The sequence below is a fragment of the Gadus morhua genome, chromosome 19, assembly GCF_902167405.1.
Source record: "Gadus morhua chromosome 19, gadMor3.0, whole genome shotgun sequence".
In the NCBI taxonomy this organism is placed as follows: domain Eukaryota; kingdom Metazoa; phylum Chordata; class Actinopteri; order Gadiformes; family Gadidae; genus Gadus; species Gadus morhua.
The window spans coordinates 11983131-12005014 of record NC_044066.1 but is presented as its reverse complement, the minus strand read 5'-3'; the positions used below and the strand labels follow the sequence as shown (position 1 = coordinate 12005014).

General features: G+C 45.0%; 1 protein-coding gene across 3 annotated transcripts in view; it reads right to left on the bottom strand.

Annotated features, from left to right (window-relative positions):
• The window catches only part of sfmbt2 (Scm like with four mbt domains 2), a 34275-nt gene that overhangs the window by 7696 nt on the left and 4695 nt on the right, over positions 1-21884 (bottom strand). The window contains exons 2-14 of one of the 3 annotated variants that reach the window (XM_030341543.1): positions 21531-21737; positions 19648-19742; positions 15953-16193; positions 13884-13904; positions 8214-8302; positions 7532-7796; positions 6128-6225; positions 5453-5554; positions 4242-4472; positions 3008-3134; positions 2406-2519; positions 1604-1646; positions 771-838 (exon numbers count right to left, since the gene is read on the bottom strand). In XM_030341543.1, coding sequence (XP_030197403.1) covers positions 771-838; positions 1604-1646; positions 2406-2519; positions 3008-3134; positions 4242-4472; positions 5453-5554; positions 6128-6225; positions 7532-7796; positions 8214-8302; positions 13884-13904; positions 15953-16193; positions 19648-19742; positions 21531-21621 — 1585 coding nt within the window. In that variant the 5' untranslated portion in view covers positions 21622-21737. Of the gene's footprint in view, positions 1-770; positions 839-1603; positions 1647-2405; positions 2520-3007; positions 3135-4241; positions 4473-5452; positions 5555-6127; positions 6226-7531; positions 7797-8213; positions 8303-8493; positions 8636-13883; positions 13905-15952; positions 16194-19647; positions 19743-21530; positions 21738-21884 lie in introns of those variants that run through there. The other 2 variants (XM_030341544.1, XM_030341545.1) reach the window with 2 other exon arrangements.

Below are 21884 nucleotides of genomic sequence, written 5' to 3'. Positions count from 1 at the left end.
ACAAAAACAAGTAGAAAGAAAACAAGACGGCTCATGGGAAGAAAACAAAACACTGAATAACAAATCAAGGGGTGTGGAGTGAAAAGACTAACGTTGCGGTAAACTGCTCATCAATTCATGAGCAACACAGGTGTTCAAAACATAGACAAAACAACAACACTGTAAAGGAGAAGCCGCTTGGTTAAACGATGAGGCGGTCGGAGACATAATAACGAGCGCCTATCGACTGACAAAACAAACCCAGAAAACAGCGCTAAAACATTGCTAGCGTTATGTCACAAACAGGCCGTTTGTCAGTTATCAACGTAGCATTGTGTGTTTTTTAACCAATAGATTAAATGTTAGTCTCAGAGACACACGAACTAGCACGGCATGAATACCTCCATGTTTGTCCCCCCCCTTACCCCCCGAGAAGTGAAGTGCCGGGGGTGGGGCTACGGGTCGTTGTGATTGAGGTGAACCGCGACCTCTGTGCAAACGCTTCACCTCCGAGCCCCCCCCCCCCTCCCCCACCCGGGCTGCCAACACCTGGAACACCACGGCCAGGGTGAATTGTAATTAGGGGAGGTCATGATTATGCATGAGCAAGTGGGTGGCTCGGAAAAAAGTAAGAAAAAAAAAGAGCAGGGAAGTTGGAAAGTAGGTGTGTGTGTGTGTGTGTGTGTGTGTGTTTGTGTGTGTGTGTGTGTGTGTGTTCTTGTTGCGGTTGATGGAAGACACGGACAAAACAAAACCGAAAATCAAAAACCATAATTGGTCGCCATGGTTACCTGGATCAACGCTGAGCGGCGGGCAGGTGTTGGCGGGGGCGGTCTCGATGGGTGGGGGCGGAGCCAACCTGCAGGTACCAAACGGGGGCGAAGGTCAATGAAGTGCCGTGATTGGAAACATTATTCAAATGTTGTAATCAAAACAGGAGGAGGCGGAGATCTGCCTCGCCTCAGATATGTAAAACTCGATTCAACAACAGGGCCCCATAAGGCACTACACACACACACACACACACACACACACACACACACACACACACACACACACACACACACACACACACACACACACACACACACACACACACACACACACACAGGGGCATTTCAGGACTGTGCAGTGAGTCAATGGCTCGCTGCACAGAGCAGTCAGCCATTGACTGGCTGCACAGAGCAGTCAGCAAATGGCTCACAGGTGAAACACTGAGCAGGCCGCTTAGCTCTCTGTTTTTACAGTCTCTAGTCCTGCGGCCGCGCCCAATCTAATTTCAGACCTGCCGCCGATTCACACACGTCGTAACGTCGTTTGAATCCTTTGGTTTCAACATCCATGACTATTATTAGTATTGTGAGTTTATTTATCATTAGACAATTAAAACATATACATCACCATCACCGAACACTGGTAATTAGAGGCTCTTAAAGCCATAAAATAAACCACAGAAACAACGGGGAGGAGTTTCATCGAGGAGTTTCATGGCTGAAGTCTGTGTTTGTGTGAGTACGAGTGAGAGAATGTATGTGTGTGTGTGTGTGTGTGTGTGTGTGTGTGTGTGTGTGTGTGTGTGTGTGTGTGTGTGTGTGTGTGTGTGTGTGTGTGTGTCTTTTCTTACTGTTTTTCTGGCTGTACCACTGCTATCTTCTTCTGGTTCTGGCCTGTGGACAGGAAAGTAAGGACATTAGGGACCGGAAGTATAGAAAGCCAAAGCACAACCAGCATGCATTGCTTTGTTATATCAGCAGAACTCAATACCCAAGTGGGATTTATTTGTTTGTTTATAAAGGAATGATAGGACTTTGCGTGTGTGTGTGTGTGTGTGCGTGCGTGTGTGTGCAGTATAGTGTAGGGGGAAGAGTGTTTGACTCCCAGCCAAAAAAAAAAAAAAAAGGTACTGGGTACGCAGTCTGCCTGCCGGCGCCCTTGAGCAAGATTCACAAACTGCTTCTTGGTGGCATGCATCCAAAATCACTATAAGTGGTTTCGGACACAATGTCTTTCATGATTAATGACGATCCGTCCATGTCTTCAAGTGTCTGAGTACAAAATGTAGGCTTCTATGTTCTTAAAGGCTATTGGGACAGAGAGAGTCCAAAAGAACACCTCTCCCCCCAGCCCAAAGCTGGCTTGGAGATTTGTGTCAGATACCAGGACAGTGTGTGTTAAACGCAGGCCAACTTGGTGTCCAACAGACCCAGGCATGCATGCCTATTCATACTCTGCCAGTACACGCACTCACATCCAAGCAAACCCGGACACATGCACAAAATAAATCTAGGTCACATAAGATGACAAAAAAATAATTAGGGCCAAATTTTCCTTCAGTGTGACTGTTGCCTGTGTTTGGTTATATGTGTGTATGTGTGTATGCGTTTGCGTGTGTATGTGTATATGTGTGTGTGTGTGTGCAGACGTACAGACGGGCTTGTGAGGTGTAGTTAGCGTGTAGCCGTTAGCTTCACACCAGCCCACAGGGAAGATGTCCATAGACTCCACATCCGCAATGCATTCTGACAGCCCCTTGGACACACCTGCACGCAAGAGAAAAAGAGAGAGAAATAAAGAGACAGTTAGAAAGAGAAAGAGAGAATGAGGAAAAGAAAGAGATAGTGGGATTAGATGCTGTCACAAGCACACAACTCCAACATGCATATCTGAGCACAAAAAAATAAAATTGCATTCCCTTTTCTGTGAATTTGTATGCACATAAATTATTCGTGCGCTTTTTGGGCTATGTCTTCATGATAACGGACTTGCTGTAAGTCCACAAAATACACAATATTTTTTTTATTTAATGTAATGTAATGGTATGACCTACAAAAATACAATCTCTTTTTTCTTCAATAACGGTCGATTCAGGGGTTAGACCTTGATCTCTGCTATGCATACGTTAGGTAAAAGAGAGTCTTACCGTGTAAGCTTTTGGGTAAATTATTAATATGAGTAAAACTGAAAATAGTTTAGTTCAGTTGATCTTTTCATTCTTCATTCACTCTCTCTCTGTCTCCGTCTCTCTTACCTTCTAGTCGCAGCCACATCAGACGACCTTTGACCTGAGTGACCTTGGCCACGCAGACCTCGGAGGGCACCAGAGGGTTCACGGCCTCCAGCCAGGTGTCCTTGGAGAAGTCCCGGTTCTTCCACTCCTGGGAAGGGGCAAAGAACGGATCAGAAGGCTCATTCACGCAGAGACAAACAAACACACAAACATCCACACTAACTAACCGTTCCAATAAGACAACGGTCCATCACCGCGGTTACCAATGACGGAACTTTGATTTGATGACGGATGGGATCATTTTAAGGATTTGCCAATGTGTAACTTCCAACTTGTACGGTTTGAGAATCAGGGAAGATTAAAGAATCAATAACTTTTGAGGGGGGGGGGGGGGGGTCCACATTTGTAGTGAAGTAATGGAGTTTTTTTTATCTTGTTTACCTCCTCATGACCCCTGCACCATGACTATGCTGTGTCATGCGGTCGCACTACGGTTTTGATCCATTGTAGGCATTGCGTCTCCACATATCCCCTCCTCCACTAAACAGGCAAACCGCTCTAGCTGCCTAGGTCAACATTACTCAAGAATTAGAACCACAAATTAGTAATTGTAATCTAATCGGCATTCCTTTTTTTAATTATTAAATTATTCTTGATTTAATACAAATATATATCTTCATATATTTATACATATAGAAATATCTTTATATATTAAAACACATTATTTTAGTGCATTTGTTGACCAAAACTGTCTATGTAACCATGTAAGAAAAGGGTTATCTTTCCCAGTTTCTGGAAACAACATGACGTCAATGGGCTTCAATGCAAGAGCACTTCACTCAGCCTACGGTCTGGGCCACGTCCAACCAACTGCCAGTAGGGCTGTGCAATTAATTTAATTTTGATAGAGATTTTGTTTTCTGGATTTTTTTATTTATTTAAAATAAATATTTTAAATAAATATACTTTTCTTTTCTAAGTATATTTTATTGATGAAATGTTTTATAGAAATTACAGTACAGCTGGATATTTGAAAATTTTGTGCATTTTTTTAAGGGGAAATTTCAAAGATCCCAATTACAAAGTGTTTTTATGGGAGAGAAATGCTCAGTTAATGCCTCATGTTTTCAAACTCAAAAATAATCCCTTCAATAATAATGATTTCAATATTGACCAAAATAATCGCTAATAATCTTTTCACAATCTAGCCCCCCCAGCTCCCACACGTCACATGTTGCCACTGGAGACCCCTTACGTCGGGGAAGCAGGTGTCGGGGGCCGCCTCCGTCCCGGAGTGCTTCAGGTAGTCGGCCCAGTCGAAGTCCTGGCCGGCGTAGCCCCCGGGCCGCTCCATGCCCACCCCCTGCTTCAGGCTCCACTGCACGGGCAGGATGCCCGGCGTGAGGGCGGAGCACACCAGCGACGCGGGCGTGGCCTCGGGCGAGAGGTCGTCCGCTGTGACCTGGAAGTAGAACTCGTCGTAGACCTGTTGCGAAGGAGGAGAGAGAGAGAGAGAGAGAGAGAGAGAGAGAGAGAGAGAGAGAGAGAGAGAGAGAGAGAGAGAGAGAGAGAGAGAGAGAGAGAGAGAGAGAGAAAGAGTGAAAGAGAGAGAAAGTGAAAGTGAGAGTGAGAGTAAGAGTGAAAGAGAGAGAGAGAGAGAGAGAGAGAGAGAGAGAGAGAGAGAGAGAGAGAGAGAGAGAGAGAGAGAAATCGAGACAGAGAGAGACAGACACAAAGACAGACAGATAGTCATACACAAAGAAAGATAGGTTGAGGCATTGGGATTGAAAAGGCAGGGCAGCGCATTGTTCTTGCATGAGTGGATTTATGAGTAACTCATTGACATTCCGGTGATTTAGGGACATAAGGAGTAGGTCCTCTCAAAGTCCATCCTCAGGGCACCGGCGTCTGTTGTTTGTTTGAATGTTTGGTTCCCGGTATTTACATCATGATCTCGGTTTGGTTGCCTTAGATCTAAAGTGGTCCTTGTTTAACTACAATACCCAGAAGTCAATCCTTTCAAAAAATTATGTCAGCATAAGTATCTGTAAACTATTCCAAAAGATCACTGATGGTAGTTAAAAAGGGTTTTCATAGTTGCAACTGTTAAATATAATTCATTAGTACAATTCTGGTTGGCTTAGTCAAATTCTACACGTTGGCAACGTATCGCTCAGCACACAGACGGGCCTGTCTACTGAAAGCTTTTTTCCACACAGAATCATATAACAACAGGAAGAAAAGTCGTGTTTCCCGGTAAAGGTTACAAGAGAGAAGCATGAGTCATCCACGATAAACAGAAGTGGTGGTCGTTCAGGTTTACTCATCTGCAAAAATATGCAAAGCCCTTCCAAGTAAATTTAAAATAGTTTCACATTAGGACTGTTCTTTAGAGAAAGCGTGAGTCACACACACCGCCTACTCGCCCTGCTCCCTCCCAACCCTCCCCTTTCCCCATTGGCTCACCTTGGTGACGGAGACGGGGCAGATGCACTGCGGTTTCCACGGCGACACCATCTCGAGCTTCATTCCTGTGCTGAAGGAGTGCCTGGGGGGGTCCGTGTGGTCCTGTACAAAGTAAAAAAAAAATGCAATCAGGCAGGCCCACTTCCTCTTTGTGCGTCGGGTCGCGGTTTTGAATGCGCGTGTGTGCGTGTGCACCCACACCAGCATGTCTGGTGGATACATTATCGAGCACTGTGCGTGTGTGCGTGTGTGTGTAGGTGTGTGTGTTTGTGCGTGCGTGCGTGCGAATGTGTGTGTGTCGAACAAAAGAAATACAAAGACATGAAAACAGGTAAGCCGAAGCCTGGAGGCGTTGGACAAGAGGTGTGTCTGTGTGTGTGTGTGTGTGTGTGTGTGTGTGTGTGTGTGTGTGTGTGTGTGTGTGTGTGTGTGTGTGTGTAGGTGGCAAATTGATGGGCAACAAATATGTAACTTGGAATTTGTAGTAAATGAAGACATGTGTTTATGAGTGGGCTCCATGAAATGAATTGACCAGTGAATACCACACACACACACACACACACACACACACACACACACACACACACACACACACACACACACACACACACACACACACACACACACACACACACACACACACACACACACACACACAGGGGTTGGGTGCCTCACCTTGAACACCTCCAGGGGCAGGGGCTTCGCCTGGCCCTCCTGCTGTGCTGCTTCCAGGGCCTCCTGCCACTCGGGAGCGCTCTTCAGAGACCTGAGCTCTGAGACAGACAGACAGAGAGACAGAGAGACAGAGAGACAGAGAGACAGAGAGACAGACAGACAGACAGACAGAAAAACAGACAGAGAGAGACAGACAGAGAGAGACAGACAGAGAGAGACAGGAAGACAGAGAGACAGGCAGAGAGAGAGACAGACAGACAGGCAGAGAAAGAGACAGACAGAGAGAGACAGGAAGACAGAGAGACAGACAGACAGACAGATGGATGGACAGACAGGACACAGAGACAGAGGGATAAAACCAGGACAAGGTTTAAAGACATCATGAAATTAGAAAATGGCCCGTTGACAAAAAACATGCTCCCCATATCACAAGATATCCTCCCGTTTAGTTTTTCTCTCTTTCTTTAAATGCTATCCCAGCCGCTCTGCCAGCAGGCTTTTAGATATCATCTAAAGACTTTAGATATTTATCTAACGTCTGATTTGTGAGGGCGGCATTAAATCGTGTCCAAACACAAAGTCCACAGCCTGTAGTATCGTCAGCATGAACGCCCCCCCTGCCCCCCCGCCCCCGCCCCCGCCTAAAAATGTCAGTTAGAGAAATCAGTTTCAAACGAAAGATGGTGCGCGCATATTGTTAGGCCGAGACAACAAGTGTGTTGAAGGACTGGTTTTTAACGTTGCAATAACAAACAACAGCGTGGCGCTTCTGGCTGGCCAAGGTGTTTACACAAGCTGCCATGATGAGACTCTTTAGTATGCGCCATCGCACGCTCACAGCTATCTCACCACATATTTTTTAGCCAGCGACGCCAAACTATCTACCAAGGAGATGCATTAACAGAGTCTGCCTTAGAAAAACATCTCCCCTACCGGGCTGCTAGCTTTTGTTGTCGAGAAAAAACAGAATAAAAATGAAATAAAAAAAACAAGGAGGATTATGGATGAAGGGGAACAGCGCTAGCTGAAAGAGTCGGATAGTCACAACAGAAAGGGATTTAGATGGAGGTGTGTGATGCCCTCCGGACCCCCCCCCCCCTGACGACCCCCCACGCTCGAGGGTCGTTTCTTGCGGCTTTCTTTCACAACCGAAAGATAAGTGCTCTCTTTGAGAATTTCATTTTATATTTCATGACTAAATTTCATTCATGACTATATTCAGTATGACCAGGCAATGTCATGAAACACAACGGTTCAGCCGTAATCGAACATAGACCGGACTTAATGAACTACTGCATTTTCTCTGACTACTTTGTTGAGACATAAAAAAAGAAAAAAAAAAAAGGAAATCAAATATAACGTTGTCATGGAGACATAAGGCCCCGCCCCCTTTCCCCCTCTCACCTGTGGGCGGTTCCAGAGAGAGAGAGTTCTCGCTGGCCCAGCCAAGTGGGCGGAGCCTGGTGTCCAGGTAAAACAGCCAGAAGTCCCGCCCCTGCGGGTCCTCGTCTCCCCCTCCCCCCCCCAGACCCACGTAGCGCAGCCACAGGCGTCCGCCAACGTTGCGGACCACCCGCGCCGGCCAATAGAGGGCGGGGCTGGAGGGGTCACGGACCTCCATCAGAGAGGCCTCTACCACCAGGTCCACCGTGTTCTTACCCCTCATAGGCTGGGGGTCGGGGGGGGGGGGGGGGGGGGGGGGGGGGGAGGGAGAGAGGGAGGGAGGGAGGGAGAGAGAGAGGGAGGAAAGAGACAAGAGAGGCAGAATTTAATACAATAGAAAAAGAAAAAGAGAAAAACTAAACAGCGCAGCAAGACAAAAATCTCTTGTTCTAGCGGAGGCTGGCATATTTTGTGGCAATAAGCCCCTGAAACACAACATAGCCACTGTCTGCACAGAGAAACCCCCAGCAGACTCAGCAGAGCCCTCTGATATGCATAGACCCTCAAAAGGAATAAACAAAAAGGAAGAATAGACACAGCAAGCTGAAATACGTGATAAAAGGTTAACAAAAAAGGAAAACATTAACAAAAAAAGTAGATCCGGATCTTAAATAGTTTCAAGTGAGAATGAGTGCAGTCTCACCCCTTCCAGTAAGTTAGCCGGCGCCGTCCGCGAGCCTGTTAGCTCCTGAACCAGGAAGTCCGTCCAGTCGCTGAACTTCTCCTTAATGGCTACAGTGGAACACACACAGACACAGACACAGATACACAAAAACAAAAAAGCGTTAACATTATCAAATAATCACCCAAAAAAAGGCATAATGAGGTGCTATACAGAAGGATGTTATTTGGACTGCAAAAGGAAAGCATTCATGAGTGCACATGCACAACAGTGGCATAAGAAGGAAGGGGTGTTTACACACACATGCACGGCAGAGTCTTTATCCTTTTTTTCTTTTCATGTTTTTCCAAAAAATGCGTCTGTGTATAATTCAAGCCCATGGTCGCAGACGTCCGATTTGCCCGCTGTAACTTGATTCCCACAAGACTTCGGTGTCACCAGCCATAACCCCCTGTGTTCAGCAGTCCACCCCCCCCCCCCCCCCCCCCGCCCTGAACCACCAGCATCGGCATGTTTCCGTCTAATATTAGTCAGCGATTTCACTCGAAAAAAAGAGAGAAGGAATCTTTGTTTCTTAACAAAGCGACTTGGCACGCAGCCCGATCCTTTCCCCGACACAGTCTGCACAATCTGGAGCGGAGATAAGCCGCGGGGCTTTTCATTTCAAAGAGGGAAATATAACAAGCTCCATCCTCCATTACTGTCGGGAAACGAAGAGTAATAATAATAACATGACAACGACGTCGAACTAATGGAGAACAACAGTCAATTTGGGGGATTTTTCATCCTTCCTTGAGTTATTGTGTATCTGACATTAATCCCGTTTTGATTGGTTAGAGTCCCAGGTAACCTACATACATGATTTGATTCTAACTAGGTTAATAAGAGTTTTCTTAGAATCTAGTTCACATGTGCCAAACATTATTAAATATATATCAGTCAAATCTATTGATGCAAACTTCAGCCTCACAGTTCCTTCTCTGGATCTGTTTGGGGGAAAATGTCATCATCATCACGATACTAATTGTAGTCACTGCGCACGCCCCAATGTTGACCAATAGCACAAAATTACCAACAATCTCACGCAAACTTAGGCACTTCCTTACTAACTTCCTTACTACATATAGCACAAAGATATGCAATGTCTGTTTTTCCGGCGTCGTACAAGATAAATCCAAATAAACTAAGTATATTCAGGTTGCTGCAATTGTTGGCGTTATTAGTAGGATGAATAACTTGCCATTTCACAGGTTGCGTTTTATGTGCTTAAACTAAAAATAGGTGTGAAGCTTGTAACTAGATTCTTACATGGTAATGTTTGAAATAATACAGGGAACACACTGTGGTTGTTGTGCTTGTGCATTGTGAGTGGAAACGGGACAATGGCTTTTAACATAACAACATAAATGTAATGTTAGTGCAATGTTATTGTCTCCATTATACTGTGGATAGAATACAGACGTTTCCATCAAAGGGCAGACTAACTCCACGGAAATTACAGGAATTAACAGAAAATGAAATAAAACCAAAATGGTTATGTTTCTTACTTGTCTATATTAGCTCATTTCCCAGTGAAATACATCGACATAAAAAAGTAATCGAGAGGATCATGTTTTTTTGAGTTAAATGGAATAAGCGCTGCGGGTTGAACAAACTTCGGTTTTACAGTTATGTGACAGTCCTTCAACAGAGGTATGTCAATCAAACAGGCTCATTATCATATTACCGCCCCGCCCAGTCAATCATGAGAAAACTTTATTTCTTTCATGGTTGATTATTAAAAAGATTTTAACATCAACTTTTTAAGATCAACTTCGGTAATCAGTTTTGCATTCTCTAATTCGGCGATAGACATTAACTTAACAGACAATTATATACAAATTTATGAGATATCCACATTAAGTTTAGAAGTATTTGTTCCTAAGTTCAAATGCTTCAAGTCAGTGTTCTGAATTATAATTAAATCATTGAATTTTTCCACTGTGGGCTAATCAATAATCTTTTATCCGGCAGCTCTCAGACCCGTCCTTTGTGAATCAAACCAACAGTCCTACATTTGTTTCGCTAAATAAAATCAATGATGAGGAATGTCATTTCCCTGTGATTCTAAAAACCCTTTGCCACGGTTCAGCCTTGGTTGAATACAATCATTTGGCTGCTGATTATATCAATATTTTTTCTTTGAGGCAACCGGACAGCTAAGACACACACACACACACACACACACACACACACACACACACACACACACACACACACACACACGTCGGTTGATGTAGCAGTGTGCAGAGAAACTATTTTGAAGACGGCCGCCTGTATTACACAGGAAGCCATTTAAAACACAGGCGGACAATAATAGAGATAGAGAGAGAGGCAGAAGTCCTCTCTCTCTCTCTCTCTCTCTCTCTCTCTCTCTCTCTCTCTCTCTCTCTCTCTCTCTCTCTCTCTCTCTCTCTCTCTCTCTCTCTCTCTCTCTCTCTCTCTCTCTCTCTCTCTCTCTCTCTCTCTCTCTCTCTCTCTCTCTCTTCCACGCCCTTCTCTCCCCCAGGCCATGTTGTCACGATGGAGCCTCTTATATCAACAGTAATCTCTCCGTTTCCCCCCCCCCCAAGGCTGAAGAAAAACATTGAAGCGGAAGAAGACCATTTTCACAGAGCAAAATAAAATAAAATGCATTATTAACCTTGAGGAGCATCCCTGTCTTTCCCCCCCCTCTCTCTTCCCCTAACAACCCCCCTCCCTCTCCTGCTCTCTCCCCCTCCCTCTTTACATACTCTCACGATACACATGTGTAGCGAGACAATCGCATAAATAAATGAAAAAATAAACAAACAAAATGACTCCGAGTCGTTTGCGTACGTCGTTCCCGCCCCTTGTGTAATGGAGTGTTGCTGTGTTTGTTTTGGTTTGTATTTACAGTTCCCTCGTTCTCTAAACACATGACGTTTAATGCGCCATGTGAAAGTTGATGCCACAACGACCCGTGTACTCCAAATTAATCCCCAATGGAGGATCTAACGTAGGAGAGAGAGGGAGGTATGTGTTTATGTGCCTTTGTCTCACAGAAAAGCACAGATCCCGTTGATCCAACATGAAGGCCGAGAAGTAAGGAGAATCCCGTTGACTTATGTGTTGTTGTTCTTTTCCTTTTAGTTACAAAGCGATGAACGGCAAAGCGACTATGCAGTTACCAAGACAATTTGTCAACAGCAAAGAGGGGAAGAAATGCTTGGATAATAATCTGATTTATATATCCTCGCTAACTACCTATCCTCTTTTAGTCTTAACAGTTTCCCCCTTTGTGCAATGATTTAAGGTTTCTTTAGAATTTTAACAACCTGGGTCCATAGCAAGAGAGGGCGGATCAGAGCAATGTGTAAAATCAATTCCCTCAGGAGCTAAGTGTTAGCCGTAATTGGCCAACTCCCCCGCGGGCGGGGCGTGTGGTCGTGTGTGCCTGCATGCATGTGTGTGAATCAGGAAGGCCAAGTTATGTCATAGATGTGTTGTTTCAATATTTACATTACGTGCACACTCTGTGGTGTCTTTTGGTTCTGTTTAAGTTGTATTTGCATGAAGCCTCATGTATATCTGACTAATCGTACTATTTGGGTATTCCCTCCTTTTTAAAGTGATTGTTAAAATCTGCAATCGTGGCTGTTTTGTGCAGTGCACTGAGCCACTACTGCACATCCGGGATTAGCATGACTTGAGAAACACACACACACACACACACACACACACACACACACACACACCTCATCTCTGACGTTGATCTGCATCAGGCCCTGGCAGGAAGCTGTGTGGTGAATGCATTATGTCGATTCGGTGGGGGGTGGGCCAGACTCTGAGGGCTGTATACTAACATACAGCCCTAAGTTCTTCTATATGCCGATGACACTACTCTGTGCGTTGTATACCGTTAACGCTATAGGAATGGGGAATGTAATAAAAAAAAAAAATCGGCATATACATACGCACGGGTGCACTAACAACAGCACGGGGGCACTGAGGAAAAGACACACACACACACCCCCACAAAAAGGGAAAACACTCAAGGAGAGCGCTCATGCCGACACCAGCGTCTCACTAACCCCGCTCTGAGCCCAGCCTGGACAGGCTCGCCAGCTCCCAGCCCTCACCCTCCCCATTGATGTTTGGTGTTCATTTGTGTTTGCTAGATACACACACACACACTGGGAGCATAAGCAGCTTTGCTGACTGTTTCTTTTTCAGTGTTTTCCTCCGGCCCATGGCCTTCTTGCAGAAATCTGTGTGTATAAAAAGGGGAAATTGGCACTTTTTGATCTGAAAATTCACGTGCATTTATAAATGTTTTGCCAGTTTGCATTTTAGGTGGTCTGCAAAAGTTCTTGATGACAATTGAGCGGAACAACTTAGGTCAAGGGTTGGGAAGCACTGCCGGAGGAACCACGCAACAACAACACATGGCAGAATGGCTGAGATCAGCCTCTGATGATGCAACTATTAAACAATTTAGCTATTTATACTTTTATTGAATTATTTGATGATATGGTATCTAAATAAGTGACGACACAGTGTCAATTTTGATAATTGCTGTGCTGATAAGTGCTAATGCCCAAAATTGCATATTAATGGCCTTTGCTCTTGACCGGTGACTCTGATTCCCTCCAAATCGCTGGAGGACAGTGATCTCAATGCCCCCTACTGACTGTTACTGACTCACAAATTGTCTGAAAAAAGGCGGATTGCTGGGGAAGGGCAGTGCATGTGGGCTGTGAATACCTTTTGGGATTTGGGATTTTTGCATTATTATGTCACTAAAAGCACTGACAATTGAAGAAATAAACATGTTTTTTTTCATATCGCCATGATTATCGTTACTGAAAAATTATTTACCCTGAAATATCAGGATATAATTTAAAGGTTATATCACCAACTCCTGGCAGCTATGCTATCTACGCTATAGTGCGTAGTTCCCCCAAATAGCCTCCTCTACCGTTGCTACACGCATGATTGATTGTTGCATGCCGACTTGACCACACTGATACCACACCCGCTCTCACACTCCGACACACACACACACACGCACACCAAAGGTGGAAAACACCATCACAAAGCGATAGTGTGCTTCTTGGCCTCACTGTGGCACATGCACTATCATTTGTGCACAGCTTGCTCCAAGTCAGTGCTTAGAAAGAAAAATAACATTTACCGAATACTCTATTGTAGTGTGTTTGTGTTTAAGCACCCCATTTGTGTGTGTGTGAATCAATTTTAAAGAGAGAATGGGAGCAGTAGAAAGGAAAGAAAAAAAGAGAAAGAGACAGAGGGGAAAAAAAGCCAAGAGAAAAAAAGGGCAAGAGAAATAGCAGCGTTGAAGGAATTGGCATTAGGCTCTGGAGGCTAAACATCTTGGACTAGAAGAGAGACGGTGAAGGGGAGAACGGTCACCACAAGCATAGCATAGCATAGAGTAGCATAGCATAGCATAGCATAAAGTAGTGTAGCATAGCATAATGTAGCATATCATAGCAGAGTAGTATAGCATGGCATAGGGTAGCGTCAATTAGCATAGAATACCTGACATGCAACAGCGCCAGGGCTTAACTATCATAGAACAAGCCACACAAGTGATATACGTTGCATAGCATGCTAAGCAGAGTCGACAAAGTGGTCAGTCCAGAAGCATCAGAAAAGCTTCCTTACCTTTTCTGAGGTAAAGGTTATCTGAGAGAAAAAAAAGAAAAAAGAAAATAGAGATATAAGCAGTGACTCATCATTATTATTTACCATGTTTATATGAATCAGAAGGACACGCCCCCGCTAGCCACCTCAACACTTCTCAGTCACACTGACTCAGCAACACACACACACACACACACACACACACACACACACACACACACACACACACACACACACACACACACACACACACACACACACACACACACAGAAGTATTGTGTTTTTCTAAACAGTATGTTTACATGTTTTGGAGGGTATCCAACCATTGGTGAATTCAGTTAAAAATTAATGATCCCCAAATTTGGGACCAAAAGGTAATTTAAAGAAATCAGGTTACATTTTCCCCCTTTATTGTTATTGCTTCCTGGTCTTGGTATTTTCAATGCCACACCACCAATCAAGCTCGTACTGTCATAGTGTCATGTTGAATATATTTGAACACATTATATTACTAAATTCCATTACATCTGATTAAGTTAGCTGACGCTTTTGTCCAAAGGGACTTACAATAATTGCATTCAACCACAAAGATACAACCCAAAAAGTATAAGAATAATGAGTGCTTAGACTTAATCACATAAGCAAACTGCTTCGAGTGCTACATTATAGAAACAGGAGATAGAGAATATATAGTTTATTCATGACATTCAACTCTTATGAAGTGAAGATAAAATATACAACGTCTCATGTAAATTAAATTTAGAACAGACAAGGCTCGGTCTGTATCGCATGCAAATGGGTGAGGCGGATGTGTTGTATGTTTTCTAAGGACCTGGGAGGGAAATACATTTGACATAAATATTCAATTTCTAGACGACAAGTCTGAGCTTGTACACCCATAGGTCCCCGATCGGGGAAACATCACCCGGCTCGTCAACATGTCCACCGACAAATCAATGAGTGAGGCCTTAGCACTCACGCCTTCACACGCACACACACATACGCACACGATTTCTCAAATCAAAAAAAAAACATTAAAGCTTTTCCTTTCTCGTCTGAATTCCAAAATAGCGAAAACAAAAAGCAAGCCACGGAAAAAAACAGGCAGTTTATTAGATGCGCCATGAGAGATAACTTCTACACTTCACAGTTTGAGACAGCCAGCCATCTGCTTCAGTAGCACGGGCTGAAGAGGAAGTTGAGGCAAGGACAACCACCCCCACCCCCTACCCCTCACCCCTCACCCCTCACCCCTTACCCATCCAAAAAGGTCTTAAATATTTTTTATGAATGACACTACGAAAAACAACCCCTTTTCCGTTGGCCATTTCAGACAAAACACACGCACCCCCCCCCCCCCCCCCCCCAACACACACACACGTTGTCTCCATGGCGATGAAAGTGCACACGCTACTCATCAATCGCGGTGTGTGTGTGGGGGGGGGGAGGAAGAGCGAAAAATAAATGGCCTGACCGCACCGAAGGGTGAGTCACCATCCATCTACGATGTGGAGCAGGTGAGGAAGAAACATCAGGAAACACACACACCACACACACACACACACACACACACACACACACACACACAGTCTACTTTAACAGAGCCTCTGCTAATGCTTGGCCTCCCCTCCTCCTCTTCCTCCTAGTGGTCTTTTATTAGAGAGCGTGGGGGGGCAGTTAAAGCTAACGGCCAATGGACACACACCTGGAGGGAAGTCAGAGTGTGTGTGTGTGTGTGTGTGTGTGTGTGTGTGTGTGTGTGTGTGTGTGTGTGTGTGTGTGTGTGTGTGTGTGTGTGTGTGTGTGTGTTGGGAGGCATCTACTTGGGTATACTGGAAGGTCTAGCTGCAGCCTTAGCAGATGGAAGACCCCCTCCCCCCCCAAACTCTCACTCTCTCCCCCTCGCAACATTGGCCATTACGGTAAAAAGAACAACCTGTTTTCACCCCTCTGCCAATAAGAGAATAAGCCAGCCAGCTGTTTCCCTATTAGACAAACACACACACACACACACACACACACACACACACACACACACACACACACACACACACACACACACACACACACACACACAGCACCCCCTTACCTTGTGGGGGCGCGAGGGTCTTGCCGTTGGCCGTGCACCAGCCCACGGGGTGCAGCTCTGCGGTCATGACGTCGCACCAGAAGTCGGCCTTGCGGTCAGCGCCGTAGCCGCAGTAGCGCAGCAGCAGCAGCTGGCCACAGGTGGTGACGATGGTGGCCACCCAGTAGGTGTCGGCTCCGGCCCGGTTGGCCACCTCCAGCTTCATGCCCGGCTGGAAACTGCTCCGTAGGCTGGTCTCCACCTGGCCAATCACAGGCCCCGAAAAGAAAGAGAAAAAAAATGATGAAAAGAGGAATTTAAGAAGGGAGACTTGAGGGTTGTTAGCATTGGCTTGTTGTCCTACATAGATATATATACTGACATTATCGCATTTGGCTTCTAAGCATGCGTCAACAATGCCGCCATCTTGCCGCGGGGTAACCACCCAACACAATGAATGAACGCCCGATGGGGCATAGGTCTTTTCCAAGTCACAATCACTCTATATCAGCTTCCTTCAAGGCAATCTTAACTGCATTGACACATACGTTTAAATTAACAGCCCAGCTCAGGCGTGTCTATCTATGGTTGACCTATGCTTGGTACTGCGGTGGGAATAACCATGTTGATCTTTGTATTCAAACTTAGTTAGCTCCACCTGGGTTGTATCGTAATAGTGTTGTTGCATAGCAGGTGTAGAAAACAGATTTTAAAGACTAGCTTGGTCTACAGGATCAACTGGCACAATTTTTCCTTTTCCTCTGATTAATGAATAATGGAGAGGAGTTTATTTCCGTGTTTTCTTTCCACCGGGCTTCAACTCAGTCCAAAGGGCCATTGGTGGCAGTTTGTGGCAATTTATACTTTGAGGGGGTGGGGGGGACATAGTTATTTTTTTTTTAATATATATATATAGTACAGTAGGTAGGCAAGGCACCTTAATTTATGTAGCACATTTCATACACGAGGCAGACTCAAAGTGCTTCACGTAGTAACATCACACAATAAAATGAAATAGTAAAATAAGATAGATAACTTTAAGATTTAGCAGTTAGGCAGAAGGTCTGTTTTCCCCTCTAGTACATAGGGGAAATTGTTTTTTGTTGAAAATGTATTGCTTAGTTTGCAGACTGCTATTTGTGTGAGGGAAGCGCTTTGCATAGTAGAATTACGGGAAACTACACCTCAGTAATCGCCTCTATTAATCAGCTTTAGAACCGACAAAGTAGAGTACTCCAGACTACGATAAGGCCAATCAACTATCAACCGATGGGTCCAAATATTCCAAATTCCTGCCGTGGGGTTAGATTCCACACACAGAATTCCAGCTACTGCTACTTCTTCCTCCACTTGTCCAAACAAATCAACGCGCTGCCACAGAAGGGCCACGGTGGCTCATGGGAAATTGAGTTTTTATTTCTAAAAAAGCAGCAAAGCAAAGACTGCTTGACATCCCTGTGATTCCCGCCTTGGGCTCCCTGAAATTTGGTTCTCCGCGCTCGGGCCGAGACAGGTGGAAAGAGAGAGAGAGAGGGAGGGAGCGAGAGAGGGTAAACTAGAATGGGGGAGGGAGTGTGTGTGAGTGTGCAGGTTTTTTTTCCATCCAATACTAAAAATGTGAAGCAGGGAGAAAGCCGGGAGTGAGTAAGGAAGAATTTTTGGAGGGTTTTAATTTCCCAGACATATATGAGGCCGCAACAGCACTCCTTCAGAGGAATATCGCATACAGCCCAGCAGGATATGCATGATTTACCACACACACACACACACACACACACACACACACACACACACACACACACACACACACACACACACACACACACACACACACACACACACACACACACAGTGGAAAAGGCCATCCTCTTAGACATAAACACAATACAAACAGGCCTGGGCACTTCCTGCTCCAACAATGCAAATGTGCTGAAAGACTCTGGCCGGCTTATGTAAGAGAGAGAGAGAGACACTGAAGGCTATAGAGAGAGAGAGCAATGGGCGGCAGTGTGTGCAAACGTGTGCGTTGGTTTGTGTGTGTTTGTTTGAGAGAGGGGAGAGAGAGACGGCGCAAGAGAGCGAGAGAATGCGTTGAAACCCAAGAGAAATTACTGTTTCAATTTGTCCTGGCTCCAAACAGAGAGCACGAGGGAAACAAGGGGGACGGGAAGGAGAAGGGAGGGAAGGAGGGAGGGAGGGAGGGAGGGAGGGAGGGAGAAGGAGAATAAAAACTTGATAAGAGCAAAAGAGACAACAGCAGTGAGTGACACAGCGTCTGTTAAGGAAAATTTGATAAAGAACGGCGTGAGAGATGAGAGAGAATGAAATAAGATGGAGAGATAGAGGATGGAAGAGGTGCGGACAAGAGAGAGAGAGAGAGGGAGAGTGAGAGGGAGTGGATGGGAATGCCACAGTTCAAGGGGAAAATTCACGCTTGGTTTGTTCCCGACTCACTGCAACTCAACCAAGACGAGAACCCAGCAGTCACAGTCTCTCTCTCACACACACACACACACACACACACACACACACACACACACACACACACACACACACACACACACACACACACACACACACACACACACACACACACACACACACACACACACACACACACACACGTTATTCTCTATGCAGTTTATCACAAACAAAATCTAACTTGTTAAATTAATCCAAGCATTTAAAGAAAAATAAACAATAAAAAATCCCAATGAATTACGGACAAAACTGCGACACTGAACGGTTACACTCGTAGAACACGTTGAGAAATAACACGGAACGGTTTTACCTAAAAACCGTTAACAAATACCGCTCGCTAGCCAGATTTCGAGTAGATTTCGAGTAGATATCTCTACCTCACGTCGACCACAGATAAAACTTTACAAAAAAGGCAAACCGAAAAAACAGATTCATCTATCTATATATATCTACAGTACATCCATCTATCTATCTATCCATCTACAGTACATCTATCTATCTATCTATCTATCTATCTATCTATCTATCTATCTATCTATCTATCTATCTATCTATCTATCTATCTATCTATCTATAGAAGTCTTCCTCATCACAATCACCATCACCAGTGTGAATCCTGTGATGTAACTGTCATGGCGGTGGCAGCTTTGGGACCAAAAGGCAGATTATATGTGTGCAACGTCTGTTACGTGAGACGAGGGAGGGAGTGACGTAAGGCCGGCCTCCCCATTTAAACACTGGGGGTATTTGTGGTGAGGTTGTGGGGCTGTGTGTCAGCATGTTTGTGTGTGTAGAAAAAAAATAAGTGTAGGCCTACTGAGCTGAGAGGTCACTCCATTAGTTGTTGCACTTTCATTTGGAACAGACGAGATGTTTGTTTACATTTTATAACAAAATAGAAAATGGCGGGTCTGTTTTTCCATCCTTCTATATACCGTGGTTAGGATACTGCTAGGAGGAGTGTGCGATGCCACGATGCCAAGGACCAATGTCCTTGGCATCCCATAATAGCCCACGTACAACGCAAAAAATATTTTGCTTTGTCAGAACCCAAAACTACAAAGCTTAAGAACTACAACTCCCAGAAGACCCCTTAACACAAAAGCCCAAAACGGTAATACTGTTTCTCTGTACCAAAAAGACAAATAAACAAATGACCCGGCGTTAAAAAGGTGCGTTGCATGTGCGATGAGCCGCCCCGCCCCGCCCACCATGATGATGTCACCTCGACTCACATGTTTGAAGGCCGTGTGTGGGGCGGCACTGGTGCCCGACTCCTCCATGTACTCCTCCCAGTTGAACTCCGCCTCCTCCTCAGCCGATCCGCCGTCTGATTGGATGTCGTTTCGCCAAACAGGAAGTAACACAGAAACTCATTAGTCGAGTGATTCCATCACTCGCCTAATTTGAGGCGAGGCACGATGACAATATTTTGCCAGTGGTTTTCATATGTTTTTTTTTATCAATGAGTCAATCTGAAATAATAGTTAAAAATGTCGGAATAGCTGGCTTCGGAATTAATTGCTTAATCACTTCTTCTCATTGTGTGCCTAGTGACACGAAATACAGAAAAATACAAACAAAAACAAAAACAATGTGTGTCTTCATGCCCAACGCGACACCTGGAAAGCAAGTCCTAATGAGTCAGCTCGGAGCGGCGCCAATACACACCAACGTGTATATAATTACACACGCAGCATATGCAAATTCTTCCAAATAAGCCCCTCCCCCTTGCATATAAATATAAACACAGAAAACCCAAGCCGCTGAAGGCTCCTGTGAAGGAGAAAGCACTTCCTGTAGCCTGCTGGAGACAGATAGAGTGAAGGTGTAACGTGTCCGCTTTATCCTCCACCTCCCTCTCCCTCTCTGCTTCTCTTCGCTGTGGGCGAGAGAGTGTGTGAACGCACGCACGCAGGGAGTGTGTGTGTGTGTGGGGTTGGGCGGGGGGGCCTGGGATGTAGGATCCCGCTGTGTGACTGATTGTCAGAGCAGGCCACCGGGGAGTGGGCCGTATGAATAGTTTGGGGGTCTCCAACCTGGTCCAGGGGGGGGAGGGAGGGAGGGGGGGGGAAAGAGAGAGAGAGAGAGAGAGAGAGAGAGAGAGAGAGAGAGAGAGAGAGAGAGAGAGAGAGAGAGAGAGACCTGTATTTGGCTTGCGGAGCATGTCTTGTCGCCCACACGTGACCAAAGCCTGACTTTTGACAGTCACCTGTAATGCTTGGAAGGAAAAAAAACGAGAAATCCCCCAGAAATCCCCCCCAACCCGCTCTAGGCCAGATTCGGCAGTATGTTCAGCTGACGCATATGTGTGGGTGAACTCAATACCAGGGACATTTTGGAGTAACTCCCGAAAGAAATTGAACTTATGCCGAAGGCTTCATTTCTTGTTTTGTTGATATCTTTGTCTTCTCACATTTGTGGAAGGAAGTCTTTTTCTTACAGTGAGACTTGACCTACAATGTACTATCGTACGCCGGTTGGCTTTGCCATATCTAGATTTCAGTTGGTGCATTTGCAAGCACAAGGTGTAGCCATCTGAATCATAAAAAAAGTATTACATGAACACAGATCCGTAATAAACATTTGACCGACTTAGCAGCAGGCTTGTGGCTTCCCCTAAACGAGAAGCGACTGCTGCAGAATTGACAACTTCCCGTGCTGTCGGCCAAAGGCAACATTCCCCTTTTGGTGAGTTTCTTACACTGACTGTGTCATTAGCTTCTTTTAATCTGATCAGAGAGAGACAGAGCGATAGACGGTGAGAGAGAGAGAGAGACAGAGCGATAGACGGTGAGAGAGAGACAGAGACAGAGAGAGAGAAAGAGAGAAAATGGGAAAGCGACAGGCAGAGAAAGACAGAGGGTTGGAGGGACCGAGACAGATAGAGAGTGAATGTTGCAGCGTTTAACAGAAAACTACAGCAGCGGGGCAGGGGGAAGTATGGTAATGGTTGGAGAGTGTTTTGCTCAATTTATATAAATGATTGCTTCCAACCCCAAAAGTCTGCCTTCAATCTGTAGACAAGTTGCCCCTTACCCCCTAAAAGAGTTCCCCGTAGATCAATTCAGAGTAAATAGGCAAAATAGGAAAGTGGTGATTGGTTAATGGGCCTCACCTGTGGGTATCTCTTCTTCTTTTCCATTGGTGGAAGGGTGGAACCTTCCGGCGGCCCGAGCCAATGAACGGTCGTGGCTTCGGTTCTGCATCCTGCGCCCTCCGTTGCTCGGTGAACTTTAAACTTTGACCTTGTAGTTTTTTTTGTTTGTTTGTCAGCCTGTTGTTTGACTTCACTGCATCGCAGCACTACATCCACACTAGGCAACTGTAAAAAATACAAACATTTCAAATGATATACGTTATTACTTAAGTCATATTTTTCGTTTTCCATATATTTTTCGTGAATTGTGTAAAAGTCTTATTGAACGAATTAACTGATCTGAATGATACTGACAAGAAAAACAAAATAAAA